Source organism: Ctenopharyngodon idella, chromosome 19, assembly GCF_019924925.1.
Source record: "Ctenopharyngodon idella isolate HZGC_01 chromosome 19, HZGC01, whole genome shotgun sequence".
Lineage (NCBI taxonomy): Eukaryota > Metazoa > Chordata > Actinopteri > Cypriniformes > Xenocyprididae > Ctenopharyngodon > Ctenopharyngodon idella.
This window is the reverse complement of record NC_067238.1, coordinates 21542191-21562829: the sequence shown is the minus strand read 5'-3', so window position 1 is coordinate 21562829 and position 20639 is coordinate 21542191. Positions and strand designations below refer to the sequence as shown.

The 20639-nt window shown below is 38.0% G+C and overlaps 1 protein-coding gene across 1 annotated transcript; it reads right to left on the bottom strand.

Moving 5' to 3' along the window:
• Positions 1–539: 539 nt before the first annotated feature.
• On the bottom strand, positions 540–20464 carry nsun2 (NOP2/Sun RNA methyltransferase 2). Its single transcript, XM_051871925.1, has 19 exons — positions 20218–20464; positions 19837–19994; positions 18539–18643; positions 18317–18422; positions 16227–16298; positions 16015–16099; positions 15738–15930; positions 13183–13257; positions 12611–12741; positions 11169–11242; positions 10433–10563; positions 10078–10174; positions 9630–9838; positions 8814–8906; positions 8193–8328; positions 6121–6201; positions 5267–5405; positions 4797–4836; positions 540–1241 (listed from the first exon to the last, which is right to left on the bottom strand). The coding sequence occupies exons 1-19, from the start codon at positions 20299–20301 to the stop codon at positions 926–928; spliced, it is 2325 nt and encodes a 774-aa protein (XP_051727885.1). The 5' UTR covers positions 20302–20464; the 3' UTR covers positions 540–925.
• Positions 20465–20639: the final 175 nt, after the last annotated feature.

Sequence of the window (20639 nt, the reverse complement as noted above, 5' to 3'; positions counted from 1 at the left end):
TCTCTAGCTTTCAATCAGGTGCAGCGCGATTGGCTACAATTCTCAGCACTGCAAATCGTGCTGTAAGCCTTTAACGGTCTTCAGACAGAGCGTGAACACAAATAAGCATGGGACCATTTGAAAGAAGCTGTCAAATGCACCGAATGGAGTTGGAATTGTCTTTGGCTATTGGACCTGCAGTCGGCGGACTCGCAACTCGCACCCGACGCGTAAATATTATTCCACCCATTACATAAAAGGCATCGCTTCACTTCAGAAGGCCTTTATTAACCCCCTGGAGCCATGTGGAGTATGTTTATAACGGATGGATGCACTTTCTTTAGTTTCATACTCGTCCCGTTCAGTGCCATTATAAAGCTTGGATGCGTCAGGATATTTATTAATATAACTCAGATCGTGTTCATCAGAAAGAAGAAAGTCATACACACCTAGGATGGCTTGAGGATGAGTAAAACTTGAGGTAATTTTCATTTTAAAGTGAACTAATCCTTAAAAAAAAAAAAAAAAAAAAAAAAAAAAGGTGACAAACCATACTAAGATATTGACAAATGCCGTTTATTTCAAGTATTATAACAATGAATAAATTGGCATAATGTACAATGTGTAAACCATGTACAAGTGTCTGAGAAAACTAAATGCACTGTAGGACTGAGCAGCCCTTAAACACTATAAACACAAAATGACAGTTTAGCAAAGGTGACTGAAAAGTGACTTCATTAAATTTGTCCCTTAAACAAAAACAAACAAAAAAAAAGATAAAAACATATGCAACAGCAAATTCTTTAATCAATATTTAAAAAAGCTCTGATAAAATAATAATTGTTTCCAAATCAGTTCTTCAAAAGGTCACCCAACAAGGTACTCCTGTACACGTGTGTTGTCTGTAAAAACGGTGAAGGCCCATTGGAGCCCTCCATTTAAATAACTAACTCGTAGGCCCATCACAAGTGCTGCCAACAGGTTCTGCACAATTAGTGTTGGACTCTGAACCGTTTTGTTCCGTTTCCGCACTTTCCTGTTCTACAAGATCAGACTCTTGGTTCAGGCTCTCAGCATCTTCTGTGCTTCCTTCCTGGGTTTCTGTTGAACCGTCGTTCTTCTTGCCTTGTTTGTCACGGAAGACTTCCACTCCCACCATGCGGAGGTAATGAAGACGCTCATTACGTGGGACGAAAGCCCTGATGGAAGTTTTCCCCCTCCAGCCGCACAAATCTATAGGACACTGAGGAGCATCAGGATCCCTGGAGAGATGAGAAGAAATTAAAAGTTGACGTTGATACAAGTGGGAAAAGAGCCAAAGAATGAGTGACAAAGGGGAGGATGAGAGAAGGCAAGACAGAAGAAGGGGGAAGGAAAATGAGCAAATTATTGATCAGCCGCAGTGCAGACAGCGCCAGGAACTGGCGTGGAGTGTGACGGCGGCGGTTGGGGCACTTTTAAGAGCGTCTGATCAGATGAATGGAAAAAGAGAGTGAAAGATGATCAGGCGCGCTGTGCTGGAACAGGCAGTCATGTTTTCATATGGGGAGCCAGCAGCACGCTGCCAATAGAGAAGGATGACACCACAGCGCCACGCGCCGCTAATCACAGTGACATCAGAGCTGCTCTCCGCTCCTGTCACTCACTGTGATGAAACTGAAGAACAAGTGTGCACATGTCAATGAGAGAGAGTATGTGCTTTATGGGAGCTCGTATTAATGAGAAAATAAACTGATATATATTCAGATTCTCATGATGTCATGAGGCTATTTTAGACACATACTGCATGTCTAAAGCAATGATTCCCTGCAGCAAACATTTATGAACCATACAGTGTGCACGCAGGCACGCACGCCTTGAGAGTAAGTAAATTATGGGATAATTTTCATTTTTGGGTGAACTAAGCCTTTAACCTATATAACGACATTTTGTCCAACATACAACACAGCATGTTGTACATTTCTTCAATTTAATAAATCTATTGTATGCAGTGTCTAGAATAAATTAAAAAAAAATATATATATCAACAAAGATCTAAATACATAAAAATATCAAAATAAAAAAATAAAAAAAAAATAAAAAAAATAATGAATGACGTTTTTGTGGCGTGTATTTATTTTAGGATAATTTCACAAATTTGAACCCATTTCAAACAAGAAATTAGTCGTCGCTGCTGCGAGTGCTTAACGAGTCTCATATTTGAGCATGTACTGCGAGTTAGCTATGATTTGGGGCTTGTTCCAGATTAGATTTACCGATTAAAATGCTGGGTGTGTTTGTGTGTGTGACAGAAATAGAGGGAGAGAGAGAGATAGAAGGACACACTTTCCAGATGGATTGACTAGTTTTCTACACAGTAAGGGCCATCAACGTGAAACATGACTGTCTGGTGGGCCAAACAATGAGCTTTCTGCTGAGAGAGACAATGAAGAGCTATTTATCTGTGAAGAGGAAGCCGGGTGCATCAGTTCGAGCCCTTTAATTATCAGACAAGGGGCGTAATGGCTACAAAGAGCTCAATCTCCATTCATTTGTCTCCTGACTGGCTGATGAATGGTGGGAATGCCATCGCAGAGCCCTCTGTGTACGCTCAACACTGAGACAGCTCCTGTCCACCTAGCGAGCCGTTTACCTAGAACGCATTTCAAGACTTCAGTTGATGAAGAGTCTGCTACAGAAATAAAGAAAACATGGGAAACAAAGCTGCTTCCTAAAATTTTAATTTGGTCAAAATCTAAGGCAGCACTACATATACACCTTATTTTGCAACGCGGAAGAAAGCTATTTTCTGTTTAACTATTTGCGCTATAAAAACTAGTGTTTATATATACAACATTAAAATATGCTAAGAAATACAGTGCATCTGGAAAGTATTCACAGCCTTTGCTCAACACTTTGTTGAAGCACCTTTGGTACCAATTAAAGCCTCAAGTCTTTTTGAGTATGATGCCACAAGCTTGGCACACCTATTTTTGGGCAGTTTCTCCCTTCTTCTTTGCAGGACCTCTCAAGCTCCATCAGGTTGGATGGGGAGTGTCGGTACACAGTCATTTTCAGATCTCTCCAGAGATGTTCAATCGGGTTCAAGTCTGGGCTCTGGCTGGGCCACTCAAGGACATTCACAGAGTTGTCCTGTAGCCACTCCTTTGTTATCTTGGCTGTGTGCTTAGGGTCATTGTCCTGTTGGAAGATGAACCGTCGCCCCAGTCTGAGGTCCAGAGCGCTCTGGAGCAGGTTTTCATCAAGGATGTCTCTGTACATTGCTGCCACAACCATGCTTCACTGTAGGGATGGTATTGGCCAGGTGATGAGCGGTGCCTGGTTTCCTCCAAACATGATGCTTGTTATTTAGGCCAAAGTGTTCAATCTTTGTTTCATCAGACCAGAGAATTTTGTTTCTCATGGTCAGAGTCCTTCAGGTGGCTTTTGGGCTTAGGAGTGGCTTCTGTCTGGCCACTCTACCACACAGACCTAATTGGTGGAGTGCTGCAGAAATGGTTGTTCTTCTAGAAGGTTCTCCTCTCTCCACAGAGAAACGCTGGAGCTCTGTCAGAGTGACCATCAGGTTCTTGGTCACCTCCCTGACTAAGGCACTTCTCCCGATTGCTCAGTTTGGCCGGGCGGCCCGCTCTAGGAAGAGTCCTGGTGGTTCCAAACTTCTTCCATTTACGGATGATGGAGGCCACTGTGCTCAATGCTGCAGAAATTTTTCTGTACCCTTCCCCAGATCTGTGCCTCGATACAATCCTGTCTCGGAGGTCTACAGACAATTCCTTGGACTTCATGGCGTGGTTTGTGCTCTGAAATGCACTGTTAACTGTGGGACCTTATATAGACAGGAGTGTGCCTTTCCAAATCATGTCCAATCAACTGAATTTAGCACAGGTGGACTCCAATCAAGTTGTAGAAACATCTCAAGGACGATCAGTGGAAACAGGATGCACCTGACCTCCATTTTGAGTGTCATGGCAAAGGCTGCATGTGATTTTTTCGTTTTTTATTTTTAATGAATTTGCAAAAAATTCAAACAAAATTCTTTCACGTTGTCATTATGAGGTATTGTTTGTAGAATTTTGAGATAAATAATGAATTTAATCCCTTTTGGAATAAGGCTGTAACAAAATGTGGAAAAAGTGAAGCGCTGTGAATACTTTCCGGATGCACTGTACCAGTTTGCAATATCAAGCAGCATAATGAGTTGTTTTGCACAGCTAAAAATAACTGGAAACAGACGACACTGGAAGTCAGACACATTCAATTTACAAATGGCCGTGCCCACTCTTGCCTTTTAAAAAAAAAAAAAAAAAAAAAAAAAAAAAAAAAAAAGTGGACAGCCTCCACATATTAAGAATTTCCAGAATGTATTGTGATAAGGTCAGTGAAAAAAAAGATTCTAAATTGAAAGGGATTATTCTATCTGTGTGCCATGCATTTAAATATTTGTTTTTAGAAATTTCTCATAATACAGTGTTGTTAGCTTAGCAACATGCTAACATCTTTACTGGAATCAACTGAAGTCATGTCTGTTGTGTGTTTCATTGATAGCTGCGACCTTTGTATTCCACACCAGTCACGTAAAGGTTACATTTTGGTTAGGATGTTGCCTTGGAAGGTAGCTGCCAATGTTGGTAGTAGACAGCGAGGCAGTTTACTAGGATTTGAAACAGAGCTATGGTCTGTCATATGGAAGAATGTGGCATAGACTGCAGACTAGATCAGAACTCAAGTCCAAAAAGGTTCTTTACTCTTTTGGAAAAACAAAATAAAAACAAATAAAAAGTATGGTAATAATATGAATTAAGAACATGTTCACTTACTTTGGATCTGGTAGGTAACGTAAAACAATGCTGCCCATTTCTGGAGAAAGAGAGCATGTATGAATTTCAGAGCAATATTTTAACATTAGTGATGTTAGCAGTATGACACAAATGTCAGGCCTTTATTGTCTGTAACATGACCCTGAACTGAAAGGTATTCAAGGCCAAAGGTTCTAGACACATTGACAAGTGATGACAGCAACTACTATGATAGATAAAAAAAGTAAAAAAAAAAAAAAAAAAAAAAAAAAAAAATATATATATATATATATATATATATATGTGTGTGTGTGTGTGTGTGTGTATATAGAATTTTTTAAATGCATATATTAATGTATCAATGCATAAATTAAAATTGTATATTTCTAATTAGTATGTGTTATGATAGCAATGACTTCTTTAAAGTTCACTCATCTTTTCAGCATTCAAACCTGTACATTTTAACAAATTAATTTATGAATGGCACTGACCAAGTTTCTTGGCCTGACTGTGAGCATCATCTCCAAGCTTGCTAAGGAAGGGGTTCTCCTGCGTGAGGAGCACCTTCACGTCCTCCACGCTGATGTTGATGATTCGGGCTCTGATGTAGGGGCACAGTGTGTAAATACCCTAGAGAAAGACATCAGTATGGTGTCAAGGATTGAACTATCTTCTCTTTCACACACACAGCCTTTCCAACTCTGAGAAAAGCATGTAACATCAGAATGATTAAGTCTAGTTCAAAATGCATTTCTCTTTTTTATACCCATTAATTCAGCCATGGACACATTTTAATCTATTTCTTCATCTATGGGAAGACAGAAAATACACATACACAAATTCACATAACAGATCCTCCTCTAGTTAAAAATCAATACACTGTTGTGGAAAATGGTAATGGAAGTTCCCTCTAGAGCAGACAGAAAAGCAAGCTGAGGTTATTAACAGCATGTTGAGATTAACTCGTTTCCCTATAGACCACAGAACCTAGTTTTTGAGCAAAAAACATCAGAGACATCTGAGCGTTGCTTTAATTATAGACAGATTACTGCAGCACGACTTAATTTCCAAAGCCTTTTCGGTTAAAATTGCATGTGAAATACAATCATTATACCTTGCAGAAATATCCTTGGGATTAGGCTGCTGCTTCTTAACTTTTAAAAATAATTGATTTTAAAAGATCTTTTTTATGATGAAATGACTACACAACAGGTATATTCAAGTCCAGTATTAATGCACATCACAACATTTTCAATATTTTGGTTGTATGCAATGCACGTACATAAGTAATTCAAACAACTACTACATAAAACATTTACGTTAAACTATTTTTAAACACACCCACCTCCTGGGCCAGTCTGAAAGCACAACCAAACTGTTCTCCATCAGTATTTCTGGACCAGACCTTCACTCCTGTGTTTATAACCTGCAGAAAACAGAATATGTGAGAACTCTCCACTGACAACAGCGTTTTAATATTTTATTATTATTAATTATATACATTAAAGAGTACATTAGTATAAGTAGTAGTACTCTAATAATAATAATAATAATAATAATAATAATACTATTACTAGTAGTAAGAGTAGTAACAACAACACAACAACTAGTAATTATAATAATAAATGGAATATTTGTACTATTAACTACACTATATTGCCAAAAGTTTTGGGACACCTGCCGTTACGTGCACATGAACTTTAATGACATCCCATTCTTAATCAGTAGGGTTTAATATGGAGTTGGCCCACCCTTTGCAGCGAAAACAGCTTCAACTCTTCTGGGAAGGCTTTCCCCAAGGTTTAGGAGTGTTTATGGAAATTTTTGACCATTTCTTCTAGGAGCGCATTTGTGAGGTCAGGCACTGATGTTGGACGAGAAGGCCTGGCTCACAGTCTCCGCTCTAATTCATCCCAAAGGTGTTCTATCGGGTTGAGATCAGGACTCTGCAGGCCAGTCAAGTTCCACACCAAACTCGCTCATCCATGTCTTTATGGACCTTGCATTGTGCACTGGTGCGCAGTCATGTTGGAACAGAAAGGTGACATCCCCAAACTGTTCCCACAAAGTTAGGAGCATGAAATTGTCCAAAATGTCTTGGTATGCTGAAGCATTAAGAGTTCCTTTCACTGGAACTAAGGGGCCAAGACCAAGACCAAGACGTTCTCCTGGCAACCGCCAAACCCAGACTCGTCCATCAGATTGCCAGACAGAAGCGTGATTCGTCACTCTAGAGAACACGTCTCCACTGCTCTAGAGTCCAGTGGCGGCGTGCTTTACATCACTGCATCCGATGCTTTTCATTGCACTTGGTGATGTAAGGCTTGGATGCAGCTGCCTGGCCATGGAAACCCATTCCATGAAGCTCTCTACGCACTGTTCTTGAGCTAATCTGAAGGCCACACGAAGTTTGGAGGTCTGTAGCTATTGACTCTGCAGAAAGTTGGCAACTTCTGCACACTGTGTGCCTCAGCATGCGCTGACCCTGCTGTGATTTTACGTGGCCTACCACTTTGTGGCTGAGTTGCTGTTGTTCCCAATTGCTTCCACTTTATGATGATACCACTAACAGTTGACCATGGAAAATTTAGTAGTGAGGAAATTTCACGAATGGACTTATTGCACAGGTGGCAACCTATCACGGTACAACGCTTGAATTCACTGAGCTCCTGAGAACGACCCATTCTTTCACAAATGTTTGTAGAAGCAGTCTGCATGCCTAGGTGCTTGATTTTATGCAACTTTGGCCAGGGAAGTGATTGGAACACCTGAATTCAATTATTTGGAGGGGTGTCCCAGTACTTTTGGCAATATAGTGTATCTATTATTTACACCAAAGAAACAGTTAAAATGAACTTTTATCCTGGTTTTAATTAATTTAAATAATTAATTAATTACCCTGACTGGGACAATTTAAAAATATATAAATAAATAATAATAATAAATAATTATTCATGATAAAATAAGCAAAAATAATAATTTATATTTATCAATCATACATGTATAAGTGTGTGTGTGTGTGTATATATTATATTATATTATATTATATTATATTAATATATATATATATATATATATATATATATATATATATATTTCTCAGATAGAACGAACTACCAAAATAGCATATTAAGCATGCTAATTCCTCAAAGCACAAATAATGCAACAAAGGATGAGGTGTGTAAGTATTTACAGTGTGGTTCTTTGTTCTAACGTAACTCCAGTGATGTCTGTTTACATTAGCAGCAGATGGTTGTTTCATACTTGATGAATGTGAAGGCACTAGAGCACAGATAGAGATGAGATCATAGCGAGGCTGCTGTCCCCATCTGCCTATACGCCATCCTCAATCACTGCTAGCACTGATGAAGGACCTTTAGAAAGAGAGTGTGTGTGTGTGTGTGTGTACGCTCTTGCCTTCATTCTCTCACTGTTGTTGAGCAGAACATTGCGGAGCTCCTTAGACACCATGTACAGGTGCCTCTTCTTTCCTTCATGGGTTCGAGTCAACACGTTAAGCTTGGGGAAATCTGGAGACAGGTTGTAGAAAGCTCTGGAGCAGACAAAGAAATATGACAGGATAAAATAAATTATGGTTAAACAGAGGGAAATAAAAAGCACATATGCGCACAGCACTAAACACGCTGCGACATATGGAGCAGAGGCGTTGTCTCCCACAAGTCAAAATGGCGGGTTGCCAGCGCTGTGGCACTGTGCATCTGTGTGAGAAAATAAATAAAATTCATCACAAACAAAAGACAAAGTCACAATGACTGAATGATAATGATCACATCATCCATTCATGTGATTGGTCACATAGGATGAATAGCGTAATAATATGAGTGGTTATCTATTTTTACACACATAAACAAAGCTCCAGCCTACTCAGAGTGTGTATATTCAGGCAGGGCGAACACTCAGTGGCATCAGACAAATACTGCATAAAAAAAAACCCACAAGCAAGATATGAGAGCGTTTGTAAAAACAGTATTTGTGTTGAGCAGTGAGGTTTTGTAAATGGAGAGGAGAGGCACTCACTGGATGGGAGGAAAGATGGGGTCATCCTCTGTCAGAAACACAAAAGGATCCTCTTTGAAGCCAAAGAGTTTCATCTTCTTTGGAGGAGGGGGGCTGGAACAGAAAGAGCACTTCATGTCAATAGGAAGCTCAGTAAGTGCAAAATAACTAGTACTGTCCACCAGGGGGCACTGAAATCGACACTACACATACGTTTGGAATAAAAACTATCTTCCTATTAAAGAATACTGCACAGTTGCTGCAAGTCTACTATTACACCTACCTAGTATGAAAAAACAGATTATGCACTGATTTTGGAATCTACATGAGGTCACATAACAACATAACCGAAGTATAATTCACATGACATTGTGTCAGTTCAAACTCAATAGTACAGCATCATGTTTTTCTTAAATATGGCTTTTATTTTCCCAGTAAGGAGCCATTTTGAAGTCGGCATGAAACGGATGTTGCTTTTGTTTTTTTTCTTCCCTATTGTGATGTGTATCCAAGTAAAACAGCTTTTTGAACAAGAGGAGAAAAAAAAAAAAAAAAAAAAAAATAATGTAGGGTGGGACTAGATTTTGTCCATCAGGAATTGACTGGATCATTGGATCACTGTGGTTTGCTATTGCTGTGATATAGTTTCCAGCTGGAAATATTATTTTGCATTAAATAACAACAACAACAATAATAATAATAATAATAATAATAATAATAATAATAATAATAATTCACACAGAAAGAACAAAATAAATTAACAGCAGAGAGAATAATAGGGTGACTGGAATAGGTAAAGGCGTATGCCCACATATACACCTGGCTGAGGACACTCACCCACACACATTGTCTTTCTTGACCTCTGAAGGGTCAGGGGTATCTAGGACAGACGGGTTTCCCTCTGCAGGAGTCTCACCCTCCATTGCTTCAACAGGGGTGTCAGTGGACAAGCTGTCTGCTGGAGGAACCTCAGCAGGAGACGCCCCCATCTGCAGCTCCTCAGCGGGAGCCACATCACTGGAGGCGTTCACATCCTTATTACGAAGCTACAGAAACACAGACAAAGAAAGAACAGAGACAATGGTATTGATGTGTATACACTAGCTTCCCCATTTCAAAAGCAATGACAAATAAGGTGGATTTATCCACCTTTAAGAAAATGGGCTTGTTAGTAAAACGGTAGTCAACAACGAAAAAAAGATACCTTGAATGTACTCCCATACAACTTCAAGGCACCAACTGCATTTTATATAATATGATATAAAAAGTCTGCATTTTCTAATACCTTTGGGTAACGGCGGTTCCATGGCATGGGCGCCTTCTTCACTAACACAGCCACAAAAAACCCGCCGGTATTCTGGTGATGGGGCAGTATTCTAATACTGAAAACACAAATCAATGCACCATAACACTGTTACAACTAAAAATCTGTAAACTGGGTTCACACACCCAATGAGTTTACTCAATATTGGTATTGCTCCACTAGTACTGTGGTGGTATACTACCATCTGGTGGAGAGTTTTGGTAAAACACACTATAGCACCAGACCAGGGGTGTCAAAATTGTAAAGAAAGGGTTTTAAGTTTGTGATATTACATAGACATATGTGAGATAAAAAAAATAAAATAAAATAAACTTGCCATCTCTCCAGTCTCATATTCGTCAGCTTCTCTGGGTCTGTTGGTGGAAACATGGTGGGTCTGATCTGGGTGTGTCGGCTTGTTGGCACCTCTGACCAGTCAGAGTACCACTGACCCTCTTTCGTCATTACCTATATAAGAGCAGGGAGCTTGATTACCATTCAAATACCTATTTCAAAAAAATGGATAAACTTGGACAGGAAAGTTTCTAAGATGCAGCGTCACACATGGAATATTCTCATAAGCCAACCAAAATGAAAATCATAACCAAAATCATGAGGGCCTTCAGTTTTTGTGAAGTGCAGTTTTACGGAGAGATAAAGAAAGAAATAAAATAACGATATGTAATATATGAATAAAACAATGCAGTTTCATTAATATTAATGGCCAGTACGTGTGGCAGAAAGTTGTACCACCTTCATTTTGTAGCTCAATTTAAGACTAGCCACTAAGTTGCCAATCACATGTCATATTTTCTCTGGTTTTAGACAGTATATTCGTTATCACAGGTGTAGAGATGTTATTTTAATATAACATTACCAAGATATCTTGGACTAATCAAAACAGCCTTACTGTGAGAGCTCCAGTGAGAGCCCCAGTTACAAACAGTCTAATGCCTCTGCTGCAGTGAATGAAGAAAAATGACTGCGCTAACGCAACAGACATAAACCAATGCAGACTCAAAACAGCATGAACAGAAATTGATATCAGAGAGTGGAGGCTAACAGTTCATTACTTTCCAAGATGTTATTCCAGGCATATATTTGAGTCCTGGGAGATCTGCAGAGGCATCTGCTAACTCTAAAGCACCTGAGAAATAAACAGAAGAGGGAAGAAACCATAGGAGGGAGAGGGAGAGAGAGAGAGAGAGAGAGAGAGAGAGAGAGAGAGAGAGAGAGAGAGAGAGAGAGAGAGAGAGAGAGAGAGAGAGAGGGAGAGGGAGAGGGAGAGGGAGAGGGAGAGAGAGAGAGAGAGAGAGAGAGAGAGAGAGAGATCAGAAACAGCAGAACACAATTGAGGCGACATCGCAAGGTAAATACTAGAGATACACCGATATTACATTTCTCTGCCGATACCGATAGTTTGGTTTTTCTTAAGGAAAAAACAAAACAAAAACAAAATCTCTCCCAAATAATGTTGCAAACTATACAGGAAACCTCTCATTTGGTACACTACAATATTAGAGGTTACAATTAACAACAGAGGCATTATATTCAGCTGCTGTTTATTTTCAGATATAATAATTACACTCTTATACACTGAAATGTATAAAACTTATACAAACGTAGTTTTCATAAGCACTTGTCTTCATGGCAAATTTACACAAACATAATTAACAGTAAATAAGCTCCTCTCTAGTTCTTATATATATATATATATATCTATATATAGTTTGAATTTCATGATAAAATTGACAATTTGAAAACTGAAACTTTTATTATTTTCAGAAGTAACAAAGCACAAAGCTTTTTGCAATTATTGGATGGGAGATGCTACAAATAATATTTGATGTAGGGAAAAAAAAAAAAAAAAAAAGAAAAAAAAAAAAAAACAGACCTGGCAACCCTGGCTTGAACTACGGGTGATTCATAGAGTCAAAAAGAGCCTGCTTTAACGTCACTATTTTTAAACTGTTAATGCGTTAAAATTCAACACGAGTGATTTTCTTCACACACAAAACGAGTTGCAGTCCGACACGTTTTTTCCGCACCCTTTTGATTGACAGGATATAATCGGCCCTGATCATCGGCAGTTTTTAAACAATCGGCTAATGGCCGATAGTGATAATAGCTTTTGTTGGCCGATACATCGGTGCATCTCTAGTAAATACATCCTATCATGCATTTAATGATTTCAAATGTAATGCTTGACCCAAAAATTGCATTTCCCACAGGTTTTGACTTTATATCAATAAAGATACACATAACACAAACAAAACGGTTGAAATATATGTAAGGGTAAATCTCAGCAACAGAGTTATCATTAACTAAAACCATTTGTGTTACTTGGAACAAAATATATGATAACTAGATATCATTTAATTTGTATAATTGAAAGTGTAACTTATGACTGTTTAGTTTAACACAAAGTGCCAAAATAACTAAAACAAATTAATAAACTACACAGACATTTAAAAACAAAAATGGAGGAAAAAAAAAAAAAAAACAGCAGACATACCTTCACTCTTCTCCAGCAGGGCAGCGATGACCGCTTCATCCTCGATGGGGTTCAAAGAGCAGGTGGAGTACACCATCCTGCCCCCTACTGCCAGCTGCTCCACACCTCGCACTGCGATCCTTATCTGCAGACTGACAGACAATGAGACAAATTGAAAATACACACACTTAGAGCATAAACTGTTCTGCAACCTCAGAATGGAGAGACAGCAAACACACACACAAACAGAGAGAGCAAGAGTGAGAGACCCGTGCTGACAGTGCAACAAAGAAATTAGATGCAACATCTTGTTTCTGTAATCAGGTACGGAAAACACTCCTCCAGCAGACACATCACTGCTAATTCACTGCCACTGCCAAATAGCTAAAGCTCCAGACGCAATGATCATCATGCATCAAGACTTGGGTTTATCTGAGAGCACAAAGGCTGTAGGACGTGTTCAGAATGGAGTACTAGTGTACTGCTAACAGAACATATACTCTGTGGTACAGAAGTATGACACTTTGTTGTCACAGGACTTCAATACAGTTGTGTCACATATATACACTATACTGGTACTATATTGGTCTTACCCGTGGAGCTGCAGGCTGTTGCTGGTTGTCCATTTTTTCCACACGTCAATGTTTTTCCTCATCGTTCCATCTCCACTGTATAGATAAAGGTGCTGATTTTATTGTTTGCAGTTTAATTGTAACTCCATACCAGATAATTTCATGTGTCTGTCAGGCATAAAGCAGACTTATAATTAGTGGTTCTTCACAATAAAACAAAAAAAAGATTCATTACCACATTTACTTCCTTCATGTAAATTTAAACTGGACTTGATAACTTTTAAGAGACTTTCCTGTGGTCATATGAAATCATATGGTATTTTTAAAATCAATTACATCAGTGTTTGGTTAAGGAAGCAAATTCTGAATCAAGGAAACTACAGTCCTATGTGGGCACAAACACAAGCCATAATTACACCTTTAAAGTCAACTTCAAATCATTTCATCGACGGAGAAAAAAAAAAAGTTTACATAGAAAAACCAGGCTGACCACACTGTGTATGTGCAAAAGATGTTTGGCCTGCTGGTACTGAGCAGACTGTATTGTGCTTGGCACCTGATTCTGCTGCAGGCCAAGTATAGACTCCACCAATTATAAACTCTGCTTTATGATGTTACATGCTGGGAAGAGATTCACAGCTCAACCGAAAACACAGAGCTCTGGCGTGTATGTGTGCCTCTATTATTGTGATCCCTATATTTACATAATCACAACTTTATATCTCTGTACAAAGCAGCAGCATATTATGCTTTTTTACATTTTTAGCTTTCTTTAGTGTGTAATGTTGGTGTTTGAGTATGAAAAAGGTCTGCAAAGTTACAAAACACAAAGTCACACCAAAGGAAGTTATTCTCTATATCAGTAAGCATTGTTTCTAAACTCCCCTTAAGAACTAGCTTTCAGGAACATAAATTTCACAATATTCCCCTTTTAAATAATTTTTGCCCAAGGGATACACAAAAAAGGGACGAGGCCTAGTTGAGTTGCTTTAGTAGTGTTGAAACTTGCAGTTATGGTAAGAGGCGTGACATTTCCGAGACGTTCTAAGCGGTTGACCAGTCACAACACGCTGGTCCAGCTGACCAATCAGAACACACTGCGCTTTTTGGAAGGAGGGGCTTCATAGAGACAGGAACTAAACAGAGTGTTACTGATATACAAAGTGCTACAATAATTTAAAACGTGTGAAAAATAATGTTTTTTTGAACATTCAAGCATGAAAACCTATTCTAGTAGTCCCCCAAAACAAAATTCAAGATTTTGAAAAAGGGCATAAAATGCCCCCTTTAATAACCCACATTAAAAGAAACTAGACTGAACACTTTGCAGCTTATTTTGGCCTATGACCATTTAGACAGGAGGAGACCATCTGATGACAATTTAAAGCAACCAATAATTACATAGAAACCAGCCTATTAGGTTGAAGCTTCTGCGAAGTGGAAAAATCACAGTATTTTGTTTTTCCTAAAAAAAAAAAAAAAAATCTGGCAGGTAGAAAGACGTTACAGATGTTAAAACTAATCAGACTTATTTTAAGTTGGGTTGGATGGGTTTGTGCAGTGGTATTTTTAAGGATGCGCCAATCCGATACTCAGTATCGGTATACTGTCATTCTTTGCTGTATCGTCAGATGAGACATCCAGATCCGATATTGTGTGTATAATATTCTGTTATTGTTAAGCCCCAAAAAAGGCACAAAAACATTATAAAACACCACTATATGTGCACTATATTTCATGTGTTCTGAAGCTATTTCATAGTTTAATGTGAGGTACAGACAAATATTTAAATTAAAGTGTTAAAGTTGACAAATGATTTCCTCCATTGCGGCTGTGTCATTCTACATTTAGCATTCAAACTGCGTGTTGCGTTCAGTTATGACAGTCAACATGCTGAAACACTCTCCAAGATGATTCAATGTTCCTATTATTATACTTGATCTGTAGATAAAGGTCTATGGTTTTGCATAAAAGGACTATCTTGCTAGAGTTTATTGTGGTTTCTAAATTATGCTACTTTCTCCCAGGTGTCTGTTAGATCACAACTGGAGTAGAGAGCACTATGAATTGTCCTTCATGCGAGTGATTATCAGTTCAACACAAAGAGGTATAGAAATTCTACACCGATTTAAAAAAAAAAAAAATTATATATATATATATATATATATATATATATATATATATATATATAAAAATATTTGGTATCGGATCTGAAAAAAATGGTATCGCGCATCCCTAGATGTTTTAGTAGTATTAGCTTTTATTATTATATTTTAAATGTTAATTTTAGTTTAAGTAATTTTGATACGTTTGTCATTTTTTTTAGTTTGTGTTTTTTTATATACATCTCTATTTAGATTGAATTTATGTTTACTTCTTTTAGTAATTTTAATACTTCACTTACTTTAGTATTTATTTTAAGATATTTGTATTTAAAATAAACTTAATATGTTTCAGTTACTGGCCAAGGCCATATTTCTCATTTTCATTAAAGCTTTTCCATCTAATATTTTCATTGAAAAACTCAAGTAGCATCTCTGGGTCAAAGCAGAGACCCTCACCATAAAATTCCTCACCTGCAAGGTACATCACACAGGATACGGTCATAAAACAGGACTTCCTTCTTCCCGTCCTGATCAAAGTGCAGACGTGGAATGCTAGATGCATCATGGTTTACCACCATAATGCATGGACTGTTTAATCTCTTGGCCTGGTGGACCAGCAGGTAACAGCGCTTATTATCCACATCATTGGCAATTACAAAACCCTCTGGAGACACAGAAGAGATGGAGGACAACTAAAAGATAAGATCATTCCAAATCTGTATTGGAGATTATATGAGTAATGGTTTACCAGGAAAAGGCACATCCATATCAGAGTGAAGCATCTCTATTAGTTGAGCAGTTTTTGATCCTGGAGCAGCACACATGTCCAGAATCTGGTTATACAATCCAGAAGAGATAAGACAAATTATAAAAATTCTCCCAGTCCAGAAAACACACTACAGAGAAAACATTTAATTGGTGTTCAAGGAAACTCAAATGATGGTGTTGTTGAAGATGTACCTTATGTTGAGGCTCGATTTTCAGTAGAAGAGGAGGAATCATACTGACTGCTTCCTGTCTGCTGATATTACCCTGATAGAGTAAATAAGATTAAGAAAAAAGCTACCATTTATGGTTGATCAATATATTATATTTGCATTCATTACCGTTTTTTGTTTACAACAGCTTGGACACATTTCTCAACATTTTTTCAAAAATCTTCATACAGTTCTCCTAACTAATTTTCAGCTTACAGCAGTTAACGTCACATTCTTGTAACATACATCGACTCGATGCACCCTGGACACATCATCAGTGATGTTACCTGGGGTCACTGAGTGTTTCGGGTCTTTCAAGCATCATACACTCTCACCCAGGCGACCCAGCTGGGGTTGATCAGGCCCCAGCTTGTGTCCAGGTAGCCCTATCCCACCCATGGTTCTCCTCTCCTTATCCACAGCAACCTTGAGGCAACTTCTGCTGACTCCGTGACCTCCTTGATGGCCTTTCGCTTACTGGCTCCTATGATGCCAAAGGTTGCCAACTAACAAACACACTTTGTCTCTCATAAAGCAATGACCTAAAAAAAAAAAACCCACTAACATACAGTAGAACTATACAATGTAAAGTTTCTTTACAAAAGAATGACAGTCTCTGTTGTTTAGAATTTACTGCAGTTTGTTACATGGTCCATGTTTACATTACAGTAAATATTATTCTTATAAGGGTCCTTGATTATGATTTCATTTTTTTTTTTTTTTTTAACTTTAGTTAGTGTGTCATGTTGCTGTTAGAGCATAAACAACATCTGCAAAGTTATGATGCTCAAAGTTCAATGCAAATGGAGATATTTTCTTTTACAGAAATCGCTTTTTAAGGACTACAACAAACGGCTGGTAGGAACTACAGCGAGCTTCTTCCCGGGATGGTGACATCACAAACCCCAAAATTTACATAAACCTTGCCCCTGAGAACACGCAACAAAGGGAGTTGAGGTAGTAGAGTGTTGTTACCATGCCATCATTTTACACCAGACTGCTTCACAAACGAGAGTCAATTCAATGCTGGATTTGCACAAAAGATTAACAAGACGGCACATGCTAGTCGATGAGTTGAATCAACTCCACAGCAACTACATACATTTATCCACTAACCATTCAGAAACGTCCAGATGCATTCTATAATTTGTAACTTCTTTTTGAGTCTCTCCATCAGTGTCCAATTCAAGGTTTGAACAATGTAAGGCTGACTGACAATCAGCCGTAAGGCGTTACTGACAATCGTCATTTTGGCTGTGTGAGATTCTCCAGCTTTATTGTTGTTGAGCAGCCGAAGCGCGAGCTGTTAAAGCTCCATCCTTTTCTGGAAAGAGGGCCGGGAGCAGCAGCTCATTTGCTTTTAAAGGGACACACACAAAAACAGCATGTTTTTGCTCACACCCAAATAGGGGCAAATTTGACAAGCTATAATAAACTATATGTGGGGTATTTTGAGCTGAAACTTCACAGACACATTCTGAGGACACCAGAGACTTTTATTACATCTTGTAAAAGGGGCATTATAAGTCTCCTTTAAGTTTTCCCCTTTTGTATAGATTGTAATGAAATTGAAAGACTAACCCCTATGTAGGTGTTCAGCTACATTTAATTGTTTTGATAGCATTTCATTTTTTAAATTCAGAATATATATTTTAATATGGTATTACTGTAGAAATATAGCAAATTGCTGTCTTATTCAATTTTGTATTATGTTTTGAACTTAAGTTTTGAAAAGAGTAAATGTGCAAATTGGCCTGTAGGTATATAGAATTTTGGAGGTGGTTGTCTCTAAGTGAGAAATGTATTCATGTAATTTGAAAGATGTATTCATTGAATCCTTTTTGTGCCAAAGCAATGATAAATAACCCACAGTTTAGCCCGCACTGACTGCTGTTGTCCTCACTGTGTGAAGAGTTTTGGAGAAAAAAAAAAAAAAAAAAAAAAGTGACCTAAGTATTGAGAAATGTGTCCTAGTGATTGTAAACACCAACGAATATCTGCAGATACACACCTTGGAGAAGTGCACCAACAAGGGTCAGACATTAACATGTTTTTTTTTTTGTTTTTATTTACCGATTCAGTTTCGCTGACCAAGAACTGGTGGAATTTCTCCAGGAGTGGAGACTTGCGTAGGATCTTTCTGCTCAGATTAGTGTGCCACGCCAGTTCATCAGGATACCTATAATAGCATGATGAGATTAAAGATCAGATCTGAAGTACTATGTTCTACAGTTTTCCATGTATATTTAAAAGTAATTCACAAGTAATACACAAACAAATTGTTTTCCATCTTACCAGCTAAGGGGTTGAGGAGCCTCAATCTTCTGCCCATCCACCTCAAGATCTTGTACCTCTTTGAAATATTTCTCTTTAAGAGTATGAAGGATTTCTTTTGCATGACTGATTACAAGAGTTGAGAAAAGGAAAAACTTTATTGCATAATTGCATCATCCTCTGAACTACTAATGAAAGTCATTTACCAATACGGCCTGACAATGCTGATATCTAAAAGCAGGATGGCTGATGGCCAATAGTAAATGAAAAGATTCTGAGAGAAGTGAATAAAAGTTAAACCATTTTAACCATTAACTGTCACCTCTGAGCATAGATCTGAACTTCAATGGTTGCAATTCATGAAAGTTTTGGAATACAGACCTAACTTTTTAAATGAAGACACTCAAAGCAAACATTTTATATTTTATACAAAATATAAATTTTACAAAATAAAATTGCTACATAATCAAAACCATATGTTTAACAAAGTTGTGTCACAAATTTGAAGTTGATATCTCAAAAATTGAGGGGTTTTTTTTGTTTGTTTTTTTTTGTTTTGTTTTTTTTAAATCTCACGTCACAAATTAATACAGTTCTGTCACAATATCACTTCTACAACAAAACTGTGGCCAAATATGGAACCTTCAGTCTCAGAACTTTCCAACGATATGTGTTTTCAAGATTAGGTAAAGATTTGATTATAAAATAGTGCCATAAATTTTGTACAATGTGAAACATGACACTGCCCACTTTTAAAAATAATTTAAGTACATGGCAAAGCAATGTCTAATTTCAATGTCTAATAAGTGTGCATATCTACCGCAAAGGGGGCACTCACGAGCACCCTTCTGAGACCTAAAATTGACAAATGGGACACTCTACAGTCTCGTGGACTAAACGGACACGGACACGGCAGCCATTGTTAGTCCACAAGACCGAAAGTGCTATGAAGTGTGCTATTTGGGGCAGGGCCATATATGTGAGTGAAGTGGCAAGAAAAAAAACAAAACATAGGGCGGGACTTGATTTTGTCCATCGAGAATTGATTGGATCATTGTGGTCTGCTAATGCGGTGATATCCTGTGAGTGACAGGTTGCACTGCCCTCGCACCATTAGGGACTTTAAGCTTTCGAATGATACCTAATTTATGATGATTACTAAAATATGTGATGGGGGGGGTGCAATAAAAAAAGCAAGCCTAGTGTCCTGCTACTGTGAGACTGACAGTTAACAGGTTACCTTAACAATAATTCAAATTGTGTGATAGTCAAAAAAATAAAAAAATAAACTATTGGACCTGCATAAAATGTTACATCACCTCTTGTATCCTGTGATCCGTATTGTAGCTGGCAGTGGCTCCCTCATGGCATCCATGAAAGCCTCAAACTCTCCGTCTGGGACAATCTTCAGCTCTTCGTAGTAATGCTCAAAGAGTTTATTTTCCTTGATTATCTCAGAGTATCCAGCTCCCCAACCCTGCCATAAGAACCCATATGAGTACACCAATTACTAGTATGACAACTACTACCTACATTCCATATATCACAGGATTACATTGTTATATATGCACAATAATTTTGATGCGACTATATAATGTGTTTATTCCCAATGCAGCATATGTTAAAATAAATTCATAAATGAATGTGCAGTGTTGGGACTGAGCAGAAAAGTAAGAAGCTAGAGCAATTAGCAAACTCACAGCATCATCTCTGTTTCTTTTCCCCTCTGGTCTTCCATCTCTGTTCTGCTGAGGTCTTTGTCTGTTTCTATTTTTCCTGCCCATGTTGCAGACGCATAAAACTCTAGATATAAACCTGCGTTGCGTGTTGACTGAGTGTCTTAATATCTCAATAAAATAAATGCACTTCTCAGCTCCTCCTGAACTCACGTGTATGTGACGCAGTCGAAACAAGCGCACATTCAACTAAGACCCCTTCTTGGTGTCCGCAGTATTGCCTGACCTATATGCAGAAGATTTTCTTTTCTTTTTTTCCTTTTAATTCTTCCTTATTCTTAATTAAAATATCACAATTTAAAATACAGTAGTATTTAATCTAAACATTTGACCTTCAATCCAAATAAACCTATTGCCAGATAAAATTAAGACAACATACTATGATA